Here is a 19,576-nt window from a genome sequence, read left to right as displayed (position 1 = left end):
ACCACTGCTTGGTTCAGACAGCTGCTTTTTATTGACAAACATGATCGTGGCATTTCAGTCAAGGGTGTCAAGCACATTAATACTCTTGTTACTCAGCATTGTCTATGGCTCCAAAAACTTCTTTTGCCAAGAGGGATGAAACAAAAAGCCAGACAGAAATTTGACTTTGGTTCCCAGACATGTTGAAGAAGGATAAACATACATACTATAGAAGCCTTTGTTTATAAGGCAGTTTCTTTTGTATAAAATCAACAAACTAGGGAGGATTCCTGAAGGGTAGGGAAGAAGACAGGGCAGGGGAAACAGCTTGACCCTCTTAAACTCAGTATGAACACAGCTCCATTCCTGCTTGCTTTTTCTTTGGGATTTTTTTTAAACTCCTGATATCAGCTCTTTTGATAAAAGATAATTTTTCCAACTGTGCAATATTCCTGTATAAAACTTAAGAAAGAAAAAAGCAATCCCTTCAGGGACTGGTTAGTAGGAAGCAATGTCCTACAAAAGACTAGTCTCTGTCCACCTAGCTCCTGTGTTCTATGCAGAGTAGTTCTGTACAGGGTCCTGTAGATGATAATATCCTTATTTGCCTTAGAGATACTCAAGATATTACAAAACCAGAGCTGTAACTTCTGCCTTTTACACCAGCCCTGGAAGGGTTATCAGGAGCCTGTGGGACATGTGACATGTGACTTGTTTGAGGTAGAAATGTCTCAGCTAAATCCCAAATCCTGGGGGAAAGGGAGAAACCAAAATGGGAGGCAGCTATAAAATTGCCAGCCTGGCAAAGTCCAGTTCATTTAAAAGAGGCAGACACGCTGATGTGCTGCCTTTTTCATCATGCTCCTCAGTTTAAAGCGTAAGAGAGGGGAAGCTTACAGCAGCTGAGGTGTTCAGATAAACGAGTTCCAGCCTTGCAGTTTTAGCAGTGTGCCCCCACGACACACTTTGTTGGGGTTAAAGGCTTGGTTCTGGATGCTATTGCTAAACCATATAGTTTGTTCAGCACTTTATTGAAAAATGATAAAACTGTCTTAGACCTATGAAATAAAACTTAGTTTCTCCAGTGTTGGAAAGTCAGAGTATAAATGAACTCTTTCGTCTTTTTTTTTTTTTTTCCTGTCAGGGGAGGGCGGAGACAAGATCATCTCTGCACTCAACAGCAGGTCTCACTTGGGGGGGTTGGAGAGATATTGGTATCATCAGGAAGGCAAAAGGTGAAAGAAACTTTGAATTTCTTTCACCAGATGCTCTCAGGCATCAGATAACATGTGTGTGTGCTCTGCCCTCAAACTAATTCCCAGTGCAAGTTCACCAGACGTCTTAAGCAAATCCAGGCTCACAAGCCTGGAAGGGGGATCTTCTGTTTCTGAGTCATTTTTGGTGGCCTCACAGAGTAGCAAAGAGCAGGATGCATTTGCTCGGTCTTTCAGTGAGCAGGGGAATAAGTGACGCCCACCTTCTACAGTAGTAAGCACAGCCTTCACTGAGCCCTGTCCAGTCGTTAAAACGAGACAGGGAGAGGTCAGGGTGGACCCATCCCTGCCCTTGCTTGTACTCAGTTGGGCTGACGGTCCAGTGTGAGGAGAACAGCCCCACTCTCGGGGTAGAGCACCTTGTCCTGCAGGGACAGGGGCCGCTGCCCTGGAAGGGCGCCATTGATGCCTCGTGTGTAGCAGGGGAAGGGGAAAGGTGGGTCGACTCCTTTGTCTCCAGCCCCGCCAACACCTCTCCCATGTGGGAAAGGAAGTCTAGCCTGAGTGAGTTCCAGGCTCTTGCTGAAGTTCAAGTGAATTGGAAATTCTAGTCCTCTCCCGTTCAGGGATGTCAGAAAAACTTCAAGTATAAATCCCTGCGTGAGGACCACAGACATTATTAAAAACACTAGTCTCCCTGAGGACAGCAGTGCAGGAAAACTGAAGGACAGCACTGATGCCCTCAGTAGTCAGGGACAGCGGGCCAACCCTGTGTCTAGAACTGAACAGCGTCCACAGCTCAGTGTTTTTGTGGGGGAAAAGTGGTTTTTATACTGGGTCTGGATTTCTAAAGGTTGGCCCTGGAACATGATAAGGCACCTGGAGAGTAAAGACTTCATGGAGACCGAGGTACACATTTGACAGAACAACCGGGGCGGGTTGCAGGGGGCCGTCAGAGCCATCACAGTAGTATCACACCCGAGGATGCACGTCTCTGATCCCAGAGGCACCAGGTGGTGGTGGGGAAAAGGACAGGAGAAATATTCACAGCGACGTTGGCCCCTTGGCAGCACAGGGAACAGAAGCAAAGGACTGTCATCCATGCAGTTCCCATGGCTGGCAGGCAGCAGTGGGGGTGGTGGGTGGGTTCACAGTTGTGGAGCAGTGGTTCATGTAGCTGGCCAAGATGAAGGTCATCTCTGCAATCTAAGGAGACAACAGAGAAATGAAGGAATGGAACTAGCTTTGGCTTGAATCCTGGCTATCTCTCTCACTAGCTGTTGCACTGGGTACATAAGCTTCTTGGGCTTCGGTTTGTCTCTTAAATACCCACCCAGGGTGGAAATGTCCAAGGTGGGGGATCATTACTGGTGAGGGTCAGACAACCAGTGAAATGGGCGTCTGGAGTCCACAGTACCTCCTGAAAACAGGAGGACCAACGTTCCACTCTGGTTGTCTCCAGGCTGGGGCAGGCGGCCTCCCTGGAGGAAGGGACCTGCGTGTCCTCTCCTTCGGCAGGGGCAGTATTAAAGGAGGAGGTTTGTCAAACTCCAGCTTTAGGATTAAAACAACAGGGTTTCCAGCTGCTCAGAAGGGAACCAGAAACTATAAATCAGAACTTCGGTTTCAGAGTCTCTGGAATTGTTATTTTTGCCAATCAACATTTCCTGTACTGAGTAGGAACAAAGCCCTTAAAGTGAAACAGGTCTTTGGGCCTTCTTCAAAACCCCAGGGAAGAGGGAGCCGGTGCTGACTGGCCCACTTGTGACCAGTGCTGGGACAGCAGAACCCAAGGCAAGGTGAGAGTGCCTGGAGGAGGAAGCCGCCCTGGGCCTGGGCCTGCTGCAAGGACGAGCAGCGAGAGGCCCCCCAGCTTAAGCTGCCCGGTGCGGTGGCTGACAGAACGGAAGGAGCGTGAGGAGTGCCCCCACCAGCCCCTCTACCTACCAGCCCAGCATCCTCAGGAGTGCTGATGAGAGACAAGGCCAGACGTTTTTGTTTGGGGTGGGGCCCTTCTGGAGTATTATCACAACCTCAGTTTCCTTTCTATGCTCCAAGCCCAACCTCATCATACCCGATCAGAGTCAAATGTTCTAGCAGCTTTCAGGCCCACCTTGGGAGCAGCCATCCGGAAGATCAACTTCTCAACGTGGCCTTTCCCAGAGCTCTGGTCTGGAAGGGATCTGATCACAAGCATGAAGTCATCTCGGCAGCCACCGAAGGTCGTCACCGAAGAGTAGGGATACGTGACGTGCACTTGCTGTCAGAAGCAATCCAGTTAGTTCCTGGGCAGCCTTCCCCCTGCCTCCTGAGCTGGGAGTCTCGTCAGACCAGGAAAGAGAAGTCTGAAGTGGCCACACTTTGGAGAGCTCCATTCAAATGTCTATAGCTGTGACTAGACTAGAGGACAGTAGTGCTTGGGGGGGGGGCAAGGGGGGGGGCGGGGGGAGTGGGGGCAGAGCAACCACGGTCTCAGCTCAGGACTCTGAGGGCAGACAGGAGGAGCCAGGGAGCCAGCCCTCACCCTCCCATACCATAGTGTTGTGGTCCAAGATGCTGACTCCATCCTCATTCACAGCAATCCACACCAGAGCTCTCTCCTTGGAAGACAGCTGTGCAGGCTGGGGGAACAGGAAAATCCCATCAGACCGAGTCACAGCTAGGATTCTGAACCACTAGAGCTTTCTGAGGTAGAAGGCACATCCAGGGATCTCCTAGGCAGTGATTTCCAACTTTTTTCTCCTTTTGGAAAACACAGAAGATGGTATTTGTGCGGCATGCTGGATAAACAGACTGCTCGTGGCGGGAGGCGTCTGGCTTGGAGCTCTGGCCACTTACGAACTAGGCTGAGTGGGGAAGGGTATCACTTTCTTGCAGTACCCACAGCCCACCCTGCTACAGTACAGAGCAAGGCACATCCTGTTCCTGCTTCAGAGGCCAGCCCTGGCTGTTCCGTCGCAGACATGGAGAAGAGGCTGTCTTCTCCTGGCTCTCAGAAACTGAAAGCATTCCACCCAGTTTTTCCCAGCACCAGTGCATCCTGCTTTAACCAATTTTCTAGGGATTATTTTTTTAAAAATCAGGAAAACAGTAATGCAACCTTAAAGGCTTTAGGTCCTACCAGGGAGAAAAGTGACTATTTGGTGGACAAGTCCTAGAATGACTAATTTCCCCTGCCAGGGTTGCATGAGGGCAATCTAGATTTCCTATCTCTTCTACCCAGAAGTCTGGGAGCAGAGATGGACATGTCTCTTTCATCAGGAGCTTTCCCCAACCTTCCAGGCCAAGAGGGTCCCCATGTTATATGCCTTTATAACACCCCGGTACTTTTCCTTCATGGCACTGTGACAACTTGTAAAAAAAATTATATATGTATTTAGAGACAGAATTATTATTTGATTAATGTGGACCTCCCCTACTAGATAGAAAGCTCCATGAAGGCAAGGACTGTGTCGGATTTGCTTATGTCTTGTAACCGCAAACAACCAGCACAATGCCTGAGACATACCAGGAGCTCAACAGTTCTTCGTTGAATGAATGAGTGACTGTCTCTTGTCTGATCTGTGTCCTCAGTGAACAGGACCGCAATCCACCATCGAGGCAAGGACACTCTGTGTGATTATGTACCAAGTTCACACATACCAGATACCCAGTGAAGAAAAGTTCCAACTGAAATTACTGTTGGCCACCTGGCCTTCATGCAGGAGAAATGAACTGTTGCCTGAGTAGTCACATCCCCCCGGGGCCACTCCAGGTCAGTGGAGATGTGTTTGTTTAGGTTATTACACTAATACGTCCTTTCAAACTTCTTTTCAAATGAAAGCACTCTTGAGAGGGACGTCCACATCAAGTCTGAACCCCGCTGAGAATTAGTTAACCCTATCTTTTTTCTTTTTTCTCCAGGGGTAGGATTGGGAAAGAAGTCAATAAAGGAAAGCTGAGGGTCACCCAGAAATAATCCTGGTCCAAAAGCAGTTAAGTCACAACTGCTCTGGACCAGGGAAAGCTTGCAGCAGGCAAGAAGTGGGTGGAGAGATTGCGACCCCTAGTGGTTGCTAGTGTGCAGGCGGGCGCTACGGACTGAGCTGGCTCAAACCTGAATGGAATCCGCGAGGAACTTAGGGGAGTTTCTGATGGGATGGTGGGCTTCCAGATGGGATGGTACCCACTCCATCCACTGGAAACGCTCACACTTACCTGAGCAGCAAAGAGCTTAGCACCAAAGAGGGGCCATTTCCGGGCCACTGCCAGGTAGATGCGGATGCACTCAGGAGAGGAGCAGCCGTGCAGTGCCGCCCACTTCGTGGTCAGCTGGTCTGCCAGGAGCCTGGTTTGGAGGATGGAGAGACAGGGCGCCATGTTTCTGTCGCAGCTCTGAGGTCTCCCCACAGTGGCTCCCTGCAAGACCCTGCAGCCTACCTCAGCTGTTCAGCGGGAACCCCATGTCTGTAGCGCCTTGGGTAGAACCTGTCCAGGACCTGCTGGAGGTGATGCTGAGCCTTGGCAGAGAGTGTACCCCCAGGTCCCGGCAGGACGGTCCTCTCCAAGTCCCCGTACTCCACCTGCAGTAGAAGCACGCGGAGGGACAAGTCAGGAAACTGGATGTGCGTAGGGTACGGGTGCGGGCCTGCTGAGAGGTACAAAAACCATCATTTCATTCCTTTATTGGTGAGGAGGGAATGGATGGGAAAAAAAACATTTCTTGTGAACAGACCCTTTATCTCAAGTTTTACAGACACCAGAGAAAAAATCTTAGGGTCCAAGAATATTAAAGATTGTCAAGTTCAACTTTCCTTTTGTAGCTGAAGTTATGTGCCTTATCCAAAGACACAGCTAATCAGTGGCAGACAACACTACAGAAATTCTGGCTTCTAATCCCAAACTATGGGATACAGGGCTGAAGATGCTACAGATCCTACAGTATAGCAGTGTTCCCAATGTGGCCATGGGAGTCAGATGCTTGACTCAAATCCCAGTTCTGCCATTTACCAGCTTTGAAACCACAATCAAGTTAAGCTCTGTTCAGTTTACTCTCCTACAAAGTACGAATGAGAACTTAATAGGGTAATGCATATAAAACACTCAGCACAGGGCCCTCTCTAGCATATTCAGTACATGTTTATTAAAGATCAACTATTATTATATCTCCTTCTTCTCCATCATATAAATCCAGGCTCTTTCTTAGGGGAACCATGAAGGCATCCCAGATGCCTTTGGCAAGACAGCCTCCTAAAGGTAACAGGGAGAAGAGTAAAAGCCAGAATGCACGTTCCCTTTTCCCAGTTCTCACTGCAGTGTTTGACAGCTGGTAAGTACACATTTTACAACATACATTATCTAAGAATCATAGTACAACACTGTAAGGATTTTTGCTTCCAAAATACAAAAGAGAACTAAAGTATAGATAAGAAAAGTAAGTTGGCCAAATCTCACAGCAGTTAGGTGACTGGATTCAAACCTAGGCCCCTGGGTTCCAGCTCTCAGTATGTGTCTGCAGGGAGATGCTCTACTAGGTAAGGAGTCAGCAAGGCCACCCTCTCTGGCAGCTCAGAACCTGCAGAATCTTCTGTTTCCCCCCGTGTAGTGCATTCTGCCTGCGAGTCCAAGACGGTCCCCTGACCCTCCTGATTCCTGAACAGAACCTTACCTGAGCCATCAGGGCAGCCATTTCCAGAGCCAGCTCCTTGTTGACAGGAAACCTCCCTGCCACTATCTCTCTGTTAGTTTGGGAGGCGAGCAGCAGACGCTCTCGCTCTGTCTCCCCTTTGACTTGACTCCGAAAATACAGCCTAAGGGAGAGAAAGAGAGAAGCCAGGAATCAACTGGAATCCTGAACAGATGAAGCTGTCTCTGTATCCGTTTCTCTTGATTTCCAAAGAAAAAAACTACTCTTCTTATACCACTTGTGAGTCTGTTTTCCACTGCCTCCAGAAAATTTAACCAAGCAGGACACAGAAAATACAGGGCCACTAGATCTCACAGCAACAGTAGCGTGTGGTTAATTCTGAATTCACCTTTAGACTTACTGGATTAGGTGAGGGGAAGCTGGTGCATGCACGCTAAGTCGCTTCAGTCATGCCCAACTCTGTGCAACCCTATGGACTGTAGCCTGCCAGGCTCCTCTGTCCATGGGGTTCTTCAAGCAAGAATTCTGGATTGGGTTGCCGTGCCCTCCTCCAGGGGGTCTTCCCAACCCAGGGACTGAACTCATGGTGCCTTGCATTGGCAGGCAGGTTCTTTACCATAGCGCCACCTGGGAAGCTCCTTTTTCATAGTTTATTAGGGAACTGGATAAATTAAGATGCCAAGAGACTAATGGAAATTATTTGCCTAGAGACATATCTGAGATGAAATTTTCTTACTCAAAGTGATATGGCTCAAAGTCAGGATGGCTCCTGTATTTCCTGGAATCGGTACAGGAGCAATTTATTCTTCAGCCTTAAATATCTAGTGCTCAAAATCTTCCTCTCTTAATGTAGCACATGCAGCCACCTGAGGAAGCTGGCTGGGGCTCAGGGGTGTGTGTGTGTGTTTGCAGGCATGTGTGAGCGTGCAGATGCAGTGCAGGGACCGAGAGCCTGAGCTGTCCAGGGTCTCACAGAGACCAGCAGGGCCGGCCTGGGCCCCCAGCTCAGGACCAATGGGCAGTGTTGTATCTGCGGGCCTGTCTGTGAAGGCCAGGCCTCCAGTGAAAAGGAGAAGAGCTGCACCCCAGCAGCAGGCCTCTTGCTCGGTCCCGCCTTGGGCAGCCTTCAGGACCTGTTCTTGTACATCAGCTTCACAACACGTGTGCCACCCTCAGACTTTCCGGTGTGCAGCTCCTTCAGGGCTTGTTCCCACTTGGAGATGGCATCACAGATCTGCAAGATGCAAAAGAGCAAAGTCAGAAAAGCCCCCGATGAGGGGAAGAAGGTCCAGTCATGCCTGGACTCAGGCAGAGCAGAATGGTCATTCTCCATCCAGAGGCTGACCTGAGGGGGCTTCATGCTCCCAGGACCCAGGGTGCCAGCGACTTCCTTACAGACAGAGGTGGAGCTCCGAGTGTGGTGTGGGCAGCAAACCACGGAACCCTGCCCCCCACTGCCTTAACATCTGAGACAGCCTCCCATGGCTGGGCAGGCCCCAGTCAAAAACCATGGCCCCTTATTACCAGCTCCACTTTCCTTCCACCAGCCGCCATTCTCCTCAACAAGCATTACCAGAGGCCTACTGTGTAACAAAGGCTTACAGATGCCAGGCATTTACAAAGAAGGTACATGGCATAGTTTTTCCAGGCCATGGTAAGACTATAGAAGCCTTTGTCCTGTCACCATAAAGAAAGCAGGCACTGAAGCCAAACCCTCATCCTTGTCAACTGCTCCAGCACATTCCCACAAACAGCCAGCATGCCCTGCGGTTCTAACCCCAGACCCTAATCCAACACAGGGCTCGAATCCCACTCAAAAGTCCATACAGAAGTACTATAAGGATCTACCTCTTTATGATGGAACTTGTAAGCACAGTAGGGGCCTTGGCAGTTGAGGTAAGAGCAAGTGGCCAGTGTACAACACAACATCCGCTGGGTCCAGCATACAGTTGTCTGTCTATGCGTTTGTGTGCGTATAGAACTGGCAGGGGGCTCTGCCCAGGTGGGGCTGATGCTGACAAGCACCTCCCTGTCCTTCCAACACCGAGCTGAGAGGCAGCTTTTCCCCCCGGAAGCTGAAGAGTCTCTCTCAAGGGAGGGCGGGATGTGGAGATCTCTCCAGAGACAAGGGCAGAGACAATTCTGCCTGTATGGGCTCATTTTAGGATGGCACAGAAATGCTGGCCTGGGGGCACACCTCAGGCTAGTCTCCAACAGGCTGGGAACACAAAATCCTGATGGCTGAGGTGGTGCAGGAGGGATTCAGTTGGCTTGGGAGTGGGGGAAATCACCTTGACACTCCCCTGCAGGCAGTGTTCCAGGTCCCTGCCAGCAGGGTCGTCTGTGAAGAGGGCAAAGCCGGAATGGGAGGCCTTCCTCATGCCTGTCTCCTGGTTTAGCCGCTGGAGGAACTCGTCCACAGTGGAGGAGCCATCAAAACCCACCACCTGCCGGGAGAGGGGCCAGTGGAGGGGTCAGGGCCCAGGAGGTGGAGAGGCGTGACTGAAAGAAGCAAGTGAAGTGAAAGTCGCTCAGTCGTGTCCGACTCTTTGTGGCCCCATGAACTGTAGCCCACCAGGCTCCTCTGTTCATGGAATTTTCCAGGCAAGAATGCTGGAGTGGGTTGCCATTTCCTTCTCCAGGGGATCTTTCCAACCCTTAGGATGAAACCTAAGCCTCCTACATTGCAGGCAGACTCTTTACCAGCTGAGCCACAAGGGCAGTCTGAAAGGGCGATCGCAAAGGCCAAAGGGAGCTGGTTTCCACGTGGAGTGGTGAGTGCTTAAGGGAGGAGCCGGCCCACAGTGAACTGCAGTCCCACATGCTATACTCTACTCTCTTGGGGGGCCCTTTCCCAGGCCACTCTTTCGGTCAGTGTTTCAGCGTCCCTGTTCGTGCAGTGGGTTCAAAAGATCCATCTCCCAGGCCCCGAAGAGTGAAGCACCTCTGCGATTCAAGCTCCTTCCTCCCTCCACACTGGTGCAAATGGCCCTGTTCTCCCTCTAAACCCCAGGCCTGTCCTTCAGTTGGTCTGCCTGTTAAGACCTGCTGGGCCTACGGAGGCTCAGCACCCTCTTGTCCAAAGGGGTTCTCCTCTGGGTCGATGACATGAGAAGACTCAGCTCAGGGAGTGCGGCAGCCTGGTCACCTGGTAGGTCCCGTTGGCGAAGTGCACGGGGATGCTGAAGGGCAGGGAGTGGTGGAAGGGGTTCCGCAGCAGGATGGACACCACCTCCATGCGCGACGGCCTGGCCTCCCGCTCCCCAGTCTGCAGCGTCCGCTCCACCGCCCGCTGGCAGTACGTGGCGTACTGGCCGGTTTCATTTCTAAAAGACAGGTGAAGGGAAAAAGGAACACTGGGGAATCCACTCACCCCCGGCTCCCTACTGACACATAACCTGTAGGACTGAACCCGCAGCTGGGAGGCTGTGATAGCAGCCCTGAAGACTGGTCTGGGGTGTTAATTTGTCTTTCAGGATCTATTTGCTGCAGGCTGCTGGCACGGCTGTTTTCTGCGGGAGCCCGAAACAAACATGGCAACAGAGAATGAAAATATGGGGATGATGTGGGGGTACTGTAGCTTCACATGAGAGCCCCTACAGAATACCTGTGCCTACATGGACTGGCATGTAGAGGAGCCCAGCATGCCTGGAGCCCAGCACGCCTGGATCGCCATGTGCCCATCAGTGTACGTGCTGACGGGCAAAATCTCCATGGCCACCACACAAATCCCAGGGAGCAGGGGTGATCTGATCCATCCCAGTCTCCCTCGACGTCCCTCTCGATCACGCCAGAGGGGCACTATCTCACCTGGGATCCGCATGGCGCTGGAGCTGCTGCTTGACGTACCAGAGGAAGTGGTGCTGAGGCAGGAAGAGGGGGGCGCACAGAGCCAGGAGCTGCCAGCACTGGGGGTGAAGGAAGTGCGGGGTGAGTGCTGGGTCTGCGCGCCACCGCCCTCACGGTCCTGAGCTGCAGAGCCATCAGCAGCCCCTCCAAACCACAGCCCCCAACCTCCTGTGGGCACCAGGAGGGCCAGCTTGGCCAGGCTCCGTCCAGAACCGCAGTCACGCAATCTGTGTGCTGACATCCAGGAGGGGCACAGAGGAGACAGCGGGACAGTTTTGTGCCCCGAGGCTGCCTGCTGGCCGCCAGGCTCGGAGGATATGTGCCCCATCACCTCCTTCCACCTCTCCCACCTCCTGGGCAGCCCTGGCCCACGGCTGTTCTGCCCCAGGGACGCCCACCTGCATGAGGGAGGACTTCTGCGGTGGGCGGCAGCTGGCCTGCTTCATGAGCTGGCAGTAGATCTCGCTCTGTAGCTCGGGGTGAGCCAGGCAGACCTGCAGCGCCGTCTGCGCCAGGGATACATGGTAGTCCACCGAGGCGGCTTCCACGGGCACGTTGATGAAGAGCTGGCAGGACTGCAGGGAGATGACAGTGGGCTCGGGCAGTTCCTTGACGACTGTCCCCTGTGGCTGGGACAGATTGGGCTGTCCCCACCACCCCCTCAGAGCTCAAGGGAGGCCCCGGTTCACCGCAGACAGTGCTTTCTCGGAGCGAGCAGCGTTACTGCTTGAGAATATCTATGCTTACTGAGATGGCTACTTTGGGAGAGGATCTTTCCTTCTTTAAATATTCCCATTACAAGACATATTTATTATTATTTTTTTAAATAGAAGATTCAGAGGGGAACAAAGAACGTCCTAAAATAGGCCGGAACCTCTCAGGTCCAGAAGCAACAGAAACCTGCCCCTTCCCGCTGTGCACTCCAGGAAGGCAGCTCTTCATTTCAAGGGCCCGGGGTGACGTCCCAGAGCTTCCAGTATCTTCCCCATAAAGGACACGGTGGGAACCCTGAGAGACTTGTCTCCCATCTTCTTCAGATCCCTCCGTAAGCCACCCCCTAAGCTGCCCGGGTCTTCATCACCACGGTGGGCAGAACTGCTCTGGACAGAACCAAGGGCAAGGGTGCCAACCGTCAGACTGTGGGCCTGGGCTCGGCTCCCACTTTACCTTGAAGAGCTTGACAGCCTCCGTCTGCAGGGCCTCGGACGGCAGGGTGGTGAGGGAGGTGTACAGCCCGTCTGTGGTGTAGCACAGCATGGGGTGCCTCCAGAGTGGGGAGTCTGCCCGGAGCACAGCACCGGAAAGCAGGGGCAGTCAGCACTGCGGAGGGACCAGGGAGCGCGCCCCCCACCCCCGCTCTGATCTGCAGGGAAGACAGGGCTTTCAGTCTGGATACACGGGTTGTGCTGCGTTTACACCCACAGAGCATGGGCTGGGCAGGTGTGCACTGCATTTATTCAGCACACTCAGAAGCACGGCTTACAGGAAGGCAGCTACTGCTTTGCTCGTGGGGCTGCAGTAGGAGTGAGCGTGCAAGGCATGGGCATCTGAATGTAAGCGTGTGTGTGTGTGCGCGCGCGCGCGTGCAGGGGAGGCCCCCTCCTTGCAGTGTCAGGTCTGGATAGAGGAATGTGTGTCAGCCTGTAACAAACAAGCCTTGGAGCAGCAGTGGAGCAGGGTGTGTGCTGGGAGCCCTTGGGTCCTTAGGGTCCTGAGAATCAGCAGCAAAATACAGACTTCTAAATGCGCCATGCTCAGGTCAGCCTGATCCTAACTTCATTTATTAACCATCTCTAGCTACAGATTAACCAGCCACCTTCTTTCCTCAACCCTCTGTCCAGTCAGCAAAGTTGCAGGGAACCAAGTAAAACATTGACCAAGTGTCTGCTCCCCAGACAACTCCCCCAGATACTGAGTGGTCTCCCCAGTATTCTCTCCAGAAATAAGGCCCTGGAGCATGGGACACGAGTGCCCTTCTGTGGCTCAGATGGTTTCCCAACAGCTTCAGGGTATGGTTGTGCTTTCTTGGGGTTCCCAACCACCAATTACTCAGCCACTGCCTTCCAGCCCAGCAGTGATGGCCACCCTTGGCTTACCTGGGTCTCCCTCACCATCCATCAGCTTTCCAATGAGCTGCTCATAGGCAGTGCCCACCTTGGAACTGCTGCCACCCGCAGCCACCGTGAGGTGGTAAAGCCACGTATCCTGGAAGAGGATGGAAAGCCAGCTGATGGGGCTGGGCTAGGACAGAATGGAGGCAGGACCTCCAAGGGAGCTTCCCTGCAGGGGCCAAGTCCAGGGTGATGCTCAGCCTGCTTGGCTGGCACAAGCTGAGGCCATCAGTCTCTAAGAGGAAAGACTTGGGATCGAATGAATGTGAACCTAAGTTCCTAAGCTTGTGGTCCCCTCCATCTCATGGCCCAAGTGAATAAATGTTGGTCACTGGGAATGAACCCAGTACAAGGAATATTCCCAATCAGGAAATACGAGTTGTCAACATGTCTAGGAGGAAAATAAATTTGAATCTTGGGATTCTCAGGGAAGATGGAAGGAAGATGAGGATCAAAGGGTTGAGCTTTGCCATGGAGGCCCAGTCCCCTCCCTCACCTTTTCATGCTTGGTGCCAATGAGGAGGTAGGTGGGGCTGTGCTCCGGGGGGTGGATCACCAGGGTGTAGTGGGAAGACAGCAACCGCCGGGTTCCTCCAGCCTCATAGTCCTCATCTGAGTCACAGGATCGATCCACTTCCTCTATGTGTGCGTCCCGCACAGGCAGACGGCCCAGGGGTCGCTGCAGACAGGAGCCGTGCATGAATGGGAGGGCCGGCAGGGACAGAGGAGTCTCCTCCCTCTGAACCACAGGGCTTACAGGGCTGGGGATCAAGGAGGTGGATGGACAACAGGATGGGGAAGGGGAGACAGGCCTGGAGGAGCACAGACACACCACACAAAAACAACCTGTGGGCCTTGCACAATGGTCACACACTCAAGAAAGGGATCCAGTCACTAGCTTCTTACTGATTATAGGGTTTGGGGTGGGGCCTTCCATCAGGACACAGAGCCACAGGAATGTGGATTGGGGGAAGCTATTGGGAGGCCAGGAAGTACCTTGTCTTCATGGCTTCGATAGTAGTAGAAGGTTCTCCCAACAAGAGCACACCAGACCAGCTTGGAGTGGCCATGCTTGACCTGCAGGTCAGAAGTGAACCAGCATTATCAGAATCAGATGACCCCAGAAGTAAATCTGGGACTGGCAAAGAGAAGCCACAAGGAGACACATCTCAAAACCCCTGGTTCAACTCAGACCCTTAGGTCAATTCCAGGTCAAACTCAGATGCCACCCAGATTCTCGACTAATGGAATCAGCCCTTTCACAGCAAGGGTCCATGGCCACGACACCCCATTCATCCTCATATGAACTGCCATTAAAAGGTTGACCTGGCCAACCAGATGTCCTGTCCCAGGAATATGACCACAAGAAGAACTTGCTAGTCAGCAAGGGCTAGAGTTGGGAGGGCAGGGCCACCGTGGGCTGAAGCCCCTGGGCAAATGTAATCTTGAAGTGTAAAAACACTGCACCTGGGCAGAGGAGAGGGCCGTGAACACAGACTGAACAGGAAGGCAGAGGGAGAGCCCCGAGCACAGAGCTTCTCACACATCACTCCTGATAGCATCCTGGCCTAGTTACTGCGCTTCCCTGTTAACGTCCCCTTCCTTGGGGTCAACAAGTGCTTCTCAGCTCCCTGCAACCAGAAAGGCCCTAATTAAAATGTCTTTAGGGATTTCCCTGGTGGCCCAGTGGTTAAGATTCTGCACTTCAGCTGCAGAGGGCCCTGGGGTCGATCCCTGGTCAGGGAACCAGGATCTCCCATGCCAAGCTCAAAAACAAACAAATAAACAAAAAATGTCTTAAGGGCAGCCTGAGATATTATGAGTCTTTGGCCACGCCTGCCTCACCAAGGTCACAGCTTCCCTCTATTCATACTGAGCTGTGGTGGGTACAAGGCAGGGGTGGGGGCAGCTTCGAATGATCTCAAACTGGGTCCAAGACATTCCTTTCCCTCCTCTGTCCTGAGAATAGCTGTTGTTCTAACAACCTTGATCCCTATTTTTCCAGTCATTCACCATCACCTTATGTGACTCAGACCACAGGTAACCAGTGTGAGGAACCTTCTGCAGAAAGCTGTGTCAGGAGGGGACCCACCACGTCCGGGACTCACTCCTGGCTCCCCTGACTCTCAGGGAGGCCCACATGCCTCCCCCATCCCCCCATCCATACCTTGGTCAGCCAGCCCTTCACAGTGGGCTTGGAGCCCCCCTGAGGCGGGGCTGGAGGCCCAATGGCCTGGACCTTCAGCAGGCTCTGCAGGACACGGATCCACTCCTCTAGCAGGCTGGGCGAGTCAGCCGTCAGGTAGTAGGTTTTCTTCTCAGAGATGAGCTGGGGGATGAGGGGGTGGGGAGAGGAGGATGGAATAACAGGGGCCCGGCTATGAGGTGGAACAGAACTCTGGCCCACCGGGCCTTCCTTCTTCTCCTCGTTTCCTCCATCTCTCTCCTACCTTCACTCCTCACATCCTGCCTCCTCTTCCTTCCTTGAACCCACAAATGAGGATCGATGCAAATGTCAATGTAATGTCTTTCATACATGCTCATTGTGCCCCATCTTTGTTTTCATCAGAGTCATATCCAAACCCAGCACCTCTTCTATCTAAAACACTAACTGCCAGGAGCGTGCTCACCTGGAATGTCTGTGCACCTTCCCCTCGAACAATCTGGCAACGGGAGTTTAGTTCCACTTGGCCTTGAGGTTTCCGGATGACATCACTCTGTAAAGAAAGGAAGAAGAGGGAAGAGGTTGGAGCCTTCCCAGAGCACACCATTTCCCCTCAGATCTTACTCCAGGTCACAAAGGGGAAAGTGACTCCCAAGCTTTCCTGGGCTGTGGTATGATGGGTAACTTGTTCTGGATCCTGGTTCTAAGTAAATGGAGCAATGATCAGAGACATGGGTCCTGCTGATCCAGGCCTCAAAAGTATAGCTTGAACCTTTTTAAAAATTGGGCAAGAAGAAACTAATAACTAAAGTTATTCCTGAGTTATAAAGCCCTTAAATTCTTTCTACTGTATATTTTATACCAAGTGTCACAAACAGGTGGCCTGTATATCACCATTACCCTTTCCAGACATTATTAATCAATCAGAGCATGCCTACTCATTGAGTGGTGCAGGCCCAGAATCTTTAACATGGTGCTCAAGGCAGGCACTAACAATCAACTGGAATTGCACAAGAGACAGGCCTTTTCACCTTCTTTAAAACATTGACATTGAAAAAAACTAAAACATTAAAAAAAAATTAAAAAAAACATTAACATTGGTCCTCCAGGGAGATCCTGCCAAACTAGGTCCCAGGATCCTAAGGCTTCCTAATTCCAAACAGCGTTGGAAGAAGATGGAGCAGGTAACAAGCTTCCCTGTTAGAACAGCCCCTATCACGTGAGAGCAGCCTGGGAATAGTTTATTTATAGGACCAGGCATAAGAAGAACTCAGCTTCCAAAGGAAAAAGAAATCACCAAGCCAAGTGGTCTAGAAGTGCCCTTGACTGCTCAGGGCTTGATTTCACTCCTGGTCCCATATGGGGCTCAGAGCCTCAGGAACCTGCCCAGGCTGCCTCTTGCACCTGCCAGACCTTCGCCCTCTGCCTGGCTTCTGGTCCCTCATGCAGTTCTGGGGCTGGGGTGGGTCCTTTTGCCTATGGTCCAGAGAAGGAAGGTCTCACCGGAGACTTGTAGTACATGAGCTGTCCCTGTCTCAGCACAAACCAGCGCCTCTTCCACGTCTTCACCCGGCTCCCCATTTTCAGCAAGTATCCTGACTTCTCCAGTGACTCCTGCAGGAGTGGAGGGGTGCAGGGTGAGGAGGGGAAAAAATCACTGGGGTTCCTGGACATCACACAGGACAAAAGGGCCCAGCAGAATCACTGCTTTGTCATCAATTAAAACAAATTATTGAGTATCTACTGTGTGTGTTGGACATGATTTAGCGACTACAACAACAACAATGTGTGTTTTCAGGAAACTGCCCGGCTAAGGGTGCAGAGAGGAGTCATGGGTGGTCCTGCTGGCAGGGGGAGACAACACAGGACCATGAGGAGGTGGTGGACCAGGGGCTGTACAAGTGAGAGGCTGGCCAGGGGAGGCTTCCAGCAGGGGCCAAATCTGAACCAGCCTTGGAAGGAAATCAGCCTTTCCTTTGCTGCCTCCATCCCAGGCAGCAAGGAGGGGCAAGAGAAGAGTTTGGGGAACATGAGCTGAGTCGGGGAGCAGAGTCTGTGGAGGGGGAGGGAAAGACAAGACAGGGCAGCACAGCGGTGCGGAGCGAGCGATGGGGAATGGGCCACCTGGATTCACCGCTGGCTCTGGAGCACAACAGCACACCTGAGCCTCAGACTTCTCATCCACGAGAGGGGGTAATAAGCCTGAGATGACCGTGAGGACAAATGAGACGCTGCATGCAAAGCCCTGAGCATGGTGCCCGGCACACTAAGAACTCAATAAATACATTGTTAGCGCTCAGCGTCCCCTGGTCAGCGTGGAGCTAAAGAGGCAACACGTGTAAACTCCTCCTGCCCCACTAGGCCCCCTGGGCCATAGTGATGGGGGTCTGTGTGCACCTGACCTCCTAACTGCACACCCCCAGACCACTCCCCGAGGCCTCACATCATCAGTGACAGCCTCCAGGCCCCGCTGTCCCTTCGTCAGTCCCAGGGACCCCACAGCGGCTGCCTGGGTCTCGTGCTGGAGGTCCGTTCCCACCCAGCCCTGCCTGGGCCCCGTGGGGTGGGAGCAGAGCCCCCAGCTCACCCCGCCTGGGCCCAGCCCGTCCGTGGAGTAGGATGAGGTGCGCTGCAGTTTGTGCTCAGGCTCAGAGTAGTCACTGTCCAAGGAGCAGGCATCCGGGGGAATGGCGTAGTCACCCTCGGAGCTCAGCGAGGACACGGAGACGCCTGTCCAAGGGAGGGGGAGTCCAGGCCTGGACTAGCCCAGCCTGGGAACTGCAGGGCCTTCCTCACCCACCACGGATGCCGAAGAAGGACCACCCATGGGAGGAGAGGAGGGGCCCCTCATTGTTTCATATCCCTCCCACCCCCCTCCTCCCTACCTCTCTTGATGGCCCGGGGACTGCCCAGTCCACTGGTCTTCCTGGACTCAGAGCAGGGGAGTGAAATTCGGAAGCTTGCCTGGGAGCTGCAGTCATCATCGGACCCAGAGGAATCGTCCACAAAGGGCACCGAGCTGATCTGCGTGGCTTTCTGCAAGACAGGCCCCCTCCCCACTGCAGCTCCTGCTGCAAAGCAAGCCCCCGCTCACCTGCACTTTCATTCCAGCTCCACGTGCCCCAGGTGTGGCTGACACAGCCTGTCTAGCCCATGGGGACGCCTCCACCCAGCTGCAACACCCAAAAGACAACTGTCCCCTCCCGACCTGACCACCTTACCCCTGCATCCTCACCTCTCATCTCTCCCCCCCGCACACCACGTGGTCCCCAGTGGAGCTGCCCCACTGGGGCTGAACACCTGGCCGCTGGGACCCATGCTCCCTGCCACTAGGGGGCCAGAAAACCACACCACCGCCAAGTGTGAGACACGAGCTTTGAAAGTGGGTGGGGATGACAAATTGAGAGATCATGGTAAAAATTTTTAAAACACCAATTACTTCAATGTTGGGGAAACTGCGCAGAAAAGGATACTCTAGAATGTGATAAAAATCTTTTAGAAGGTTATTTGGCACTACCTGTCAAAATTTAAAACATACATATTATCTACCCATAAATTCCACCTCTAGAACTAGGTCCTACAGAAATAGGTATATATAAGTGCACAGAGAAGTATTTGCAAGGTGATGTTCATCGCAACATTGATTTTAGAGAAAGACAGAGATGACCCATGTTGTGAATCAGGGGAGGACAAGTTAAAGTTGTTATGGGGCATCTATACCAGGGATACTGGACAGCCCCAAAAAGGGAGGCAGAGGTGTGCTGCCTGTGGAGGCAGGGCAGGAAGACCTGACATATGGCTGGGTGCACAAGCAACGGGCAGACTGACATGTATGACATCATCCTCTTTGTGTGTGCGTGTAAGAGAGGGACAGAAAATTTGTAAATGCATCAGAGGGCATTACAGAATAAACCCCAAACCATTAGTGATAGTTGCCTCTAGGGTTAGGAATAAGGGAAAAGCAACGTAAGAGGAAATTTCACTTTTGGCTTTTTATCCTTCTACAAACAAGTTTTACAAAGTATTACTGTTATGATCTCAAAAAACAGTAACAAAAGCAGACCAAAATATATGAAAACATCATGTTGCAGCAATATCTGATTTTTGTTTAAAAAAAATATATAGACGGATTTCCCTGATGGTCCAGTGGTTGAGAATCCATCTTACAATGCAGGTGACATGAGTTTGATCCCTGGTCAGGGAACTAAGACTCCACATGCCGTGGAGCAACTAAGAGTCCACATGCCACAATGAAAGTGCCACACGATGAAGTGAAGATTCCATGTGCTGTAACTAAAACCGGAGGCAGCCAAATAAATTAATGTTTTTTAAAATGTAGAAAAGTTATGGGAGTACATACGGGAATACATGTTTGAACACATAAAAAATTCAGGCTGGAACCCCACTGGTCTCTGGGACAGACATGTGGAAGGATGAGGAGCAGAGGTGGAGCAGGAATTGGTTTAACCTCTAACTTTTTACTTTGCCCTCAATCATAACGATTCACATTTTTGTAAATGTAGAATTTTTCTAATAAAAACCTAATAAAGATATTTCTGTGCACCAGGAACTCATATAGTGTTGCAGGTCAATTATACTTCAGAAACAAAGAAACTCATAGAAAAAGAGATCA

The 19,576-nt window shown here is 52.0% G+C and overlaps 1 protein-coding gene across 1 annotated transcript in view; it reads right to left on the bottom strand.

Moving 5' to 3' along the window:
* Positions 1-8: 8 nt before the first annotated feature.
* The window catches only part of PLEKHH1 (pleckstrin homology, MyTH4 and FERM domain containing H1), a 53,471-nt gene continuing 33,903 nt past the window's right edge, over positions 9-19,576 (bottom strand). The window contains 20 exon segments of the mRNA XM_020889775.2: positions 9-2,399; positions 3,307-3,453; positions 3,728-3,814; positions 5,391-5,520; positions 5,613-5,755; positions 6,841-6,982; positions 7,953-8,053; positions 9,111-9,266; positions 9,968-10,145; positions 10,630-10,727; positions 11,067-11,243; positions 11,836-11,948; positions 12,765-12,873; positions 13,276-13,458; positions 13,776-13,856; positions 14,947-15,108; positions 15,410-15,496; positions 16,447-16,557; positions 17,531-17,673; positions 17,829-17,979. Coding sequence (XP_020745434.2) covers positions 2,238-2,399; positions 3,307-3,453; positions 3,728-3,814; positions 5,391-5,520; positions 5,613-5,755; positions 6,841-6,982; positions 7,953-8,053; positions 9,111-9,266; positions 9,968-10,145; positions 10,630-10,727; positions 11,067-11,243; positions 11,836-11,948; positions 12,765-12,873; positions 13,276-13,458; positions 13,776-13,856; positions 14,947-15,108; positions 15,410-15,496; positions 16,447-16,557; positions 17,531-17,673; positions 17,829-17,979 — 2,661 coding nt within the window. The 3' untranslated portion in view covers positions 9-2,237.

This window comes from Odocoileus virginianus, chromosome 6, assembly GCF_023699985.2.
Source record: "Odocoileus virginianus isolate 20LAN1187 ecotype Illinois chromosome 6, Ovbor_1.2, whole genome shotgun sequence".
NCBI classification, from domain to species: domain Eukaryota; kingdom Metazoa; phylum Chordata; class Mammalia; order Artiodactyla; family Cervidae; genus Odocoileus; species Odocoileus virginianus.
Note: the sequence above shows the minus strand (reverse complement) of the source record. Positions and strands in the feature narration are given on the sequence as shown.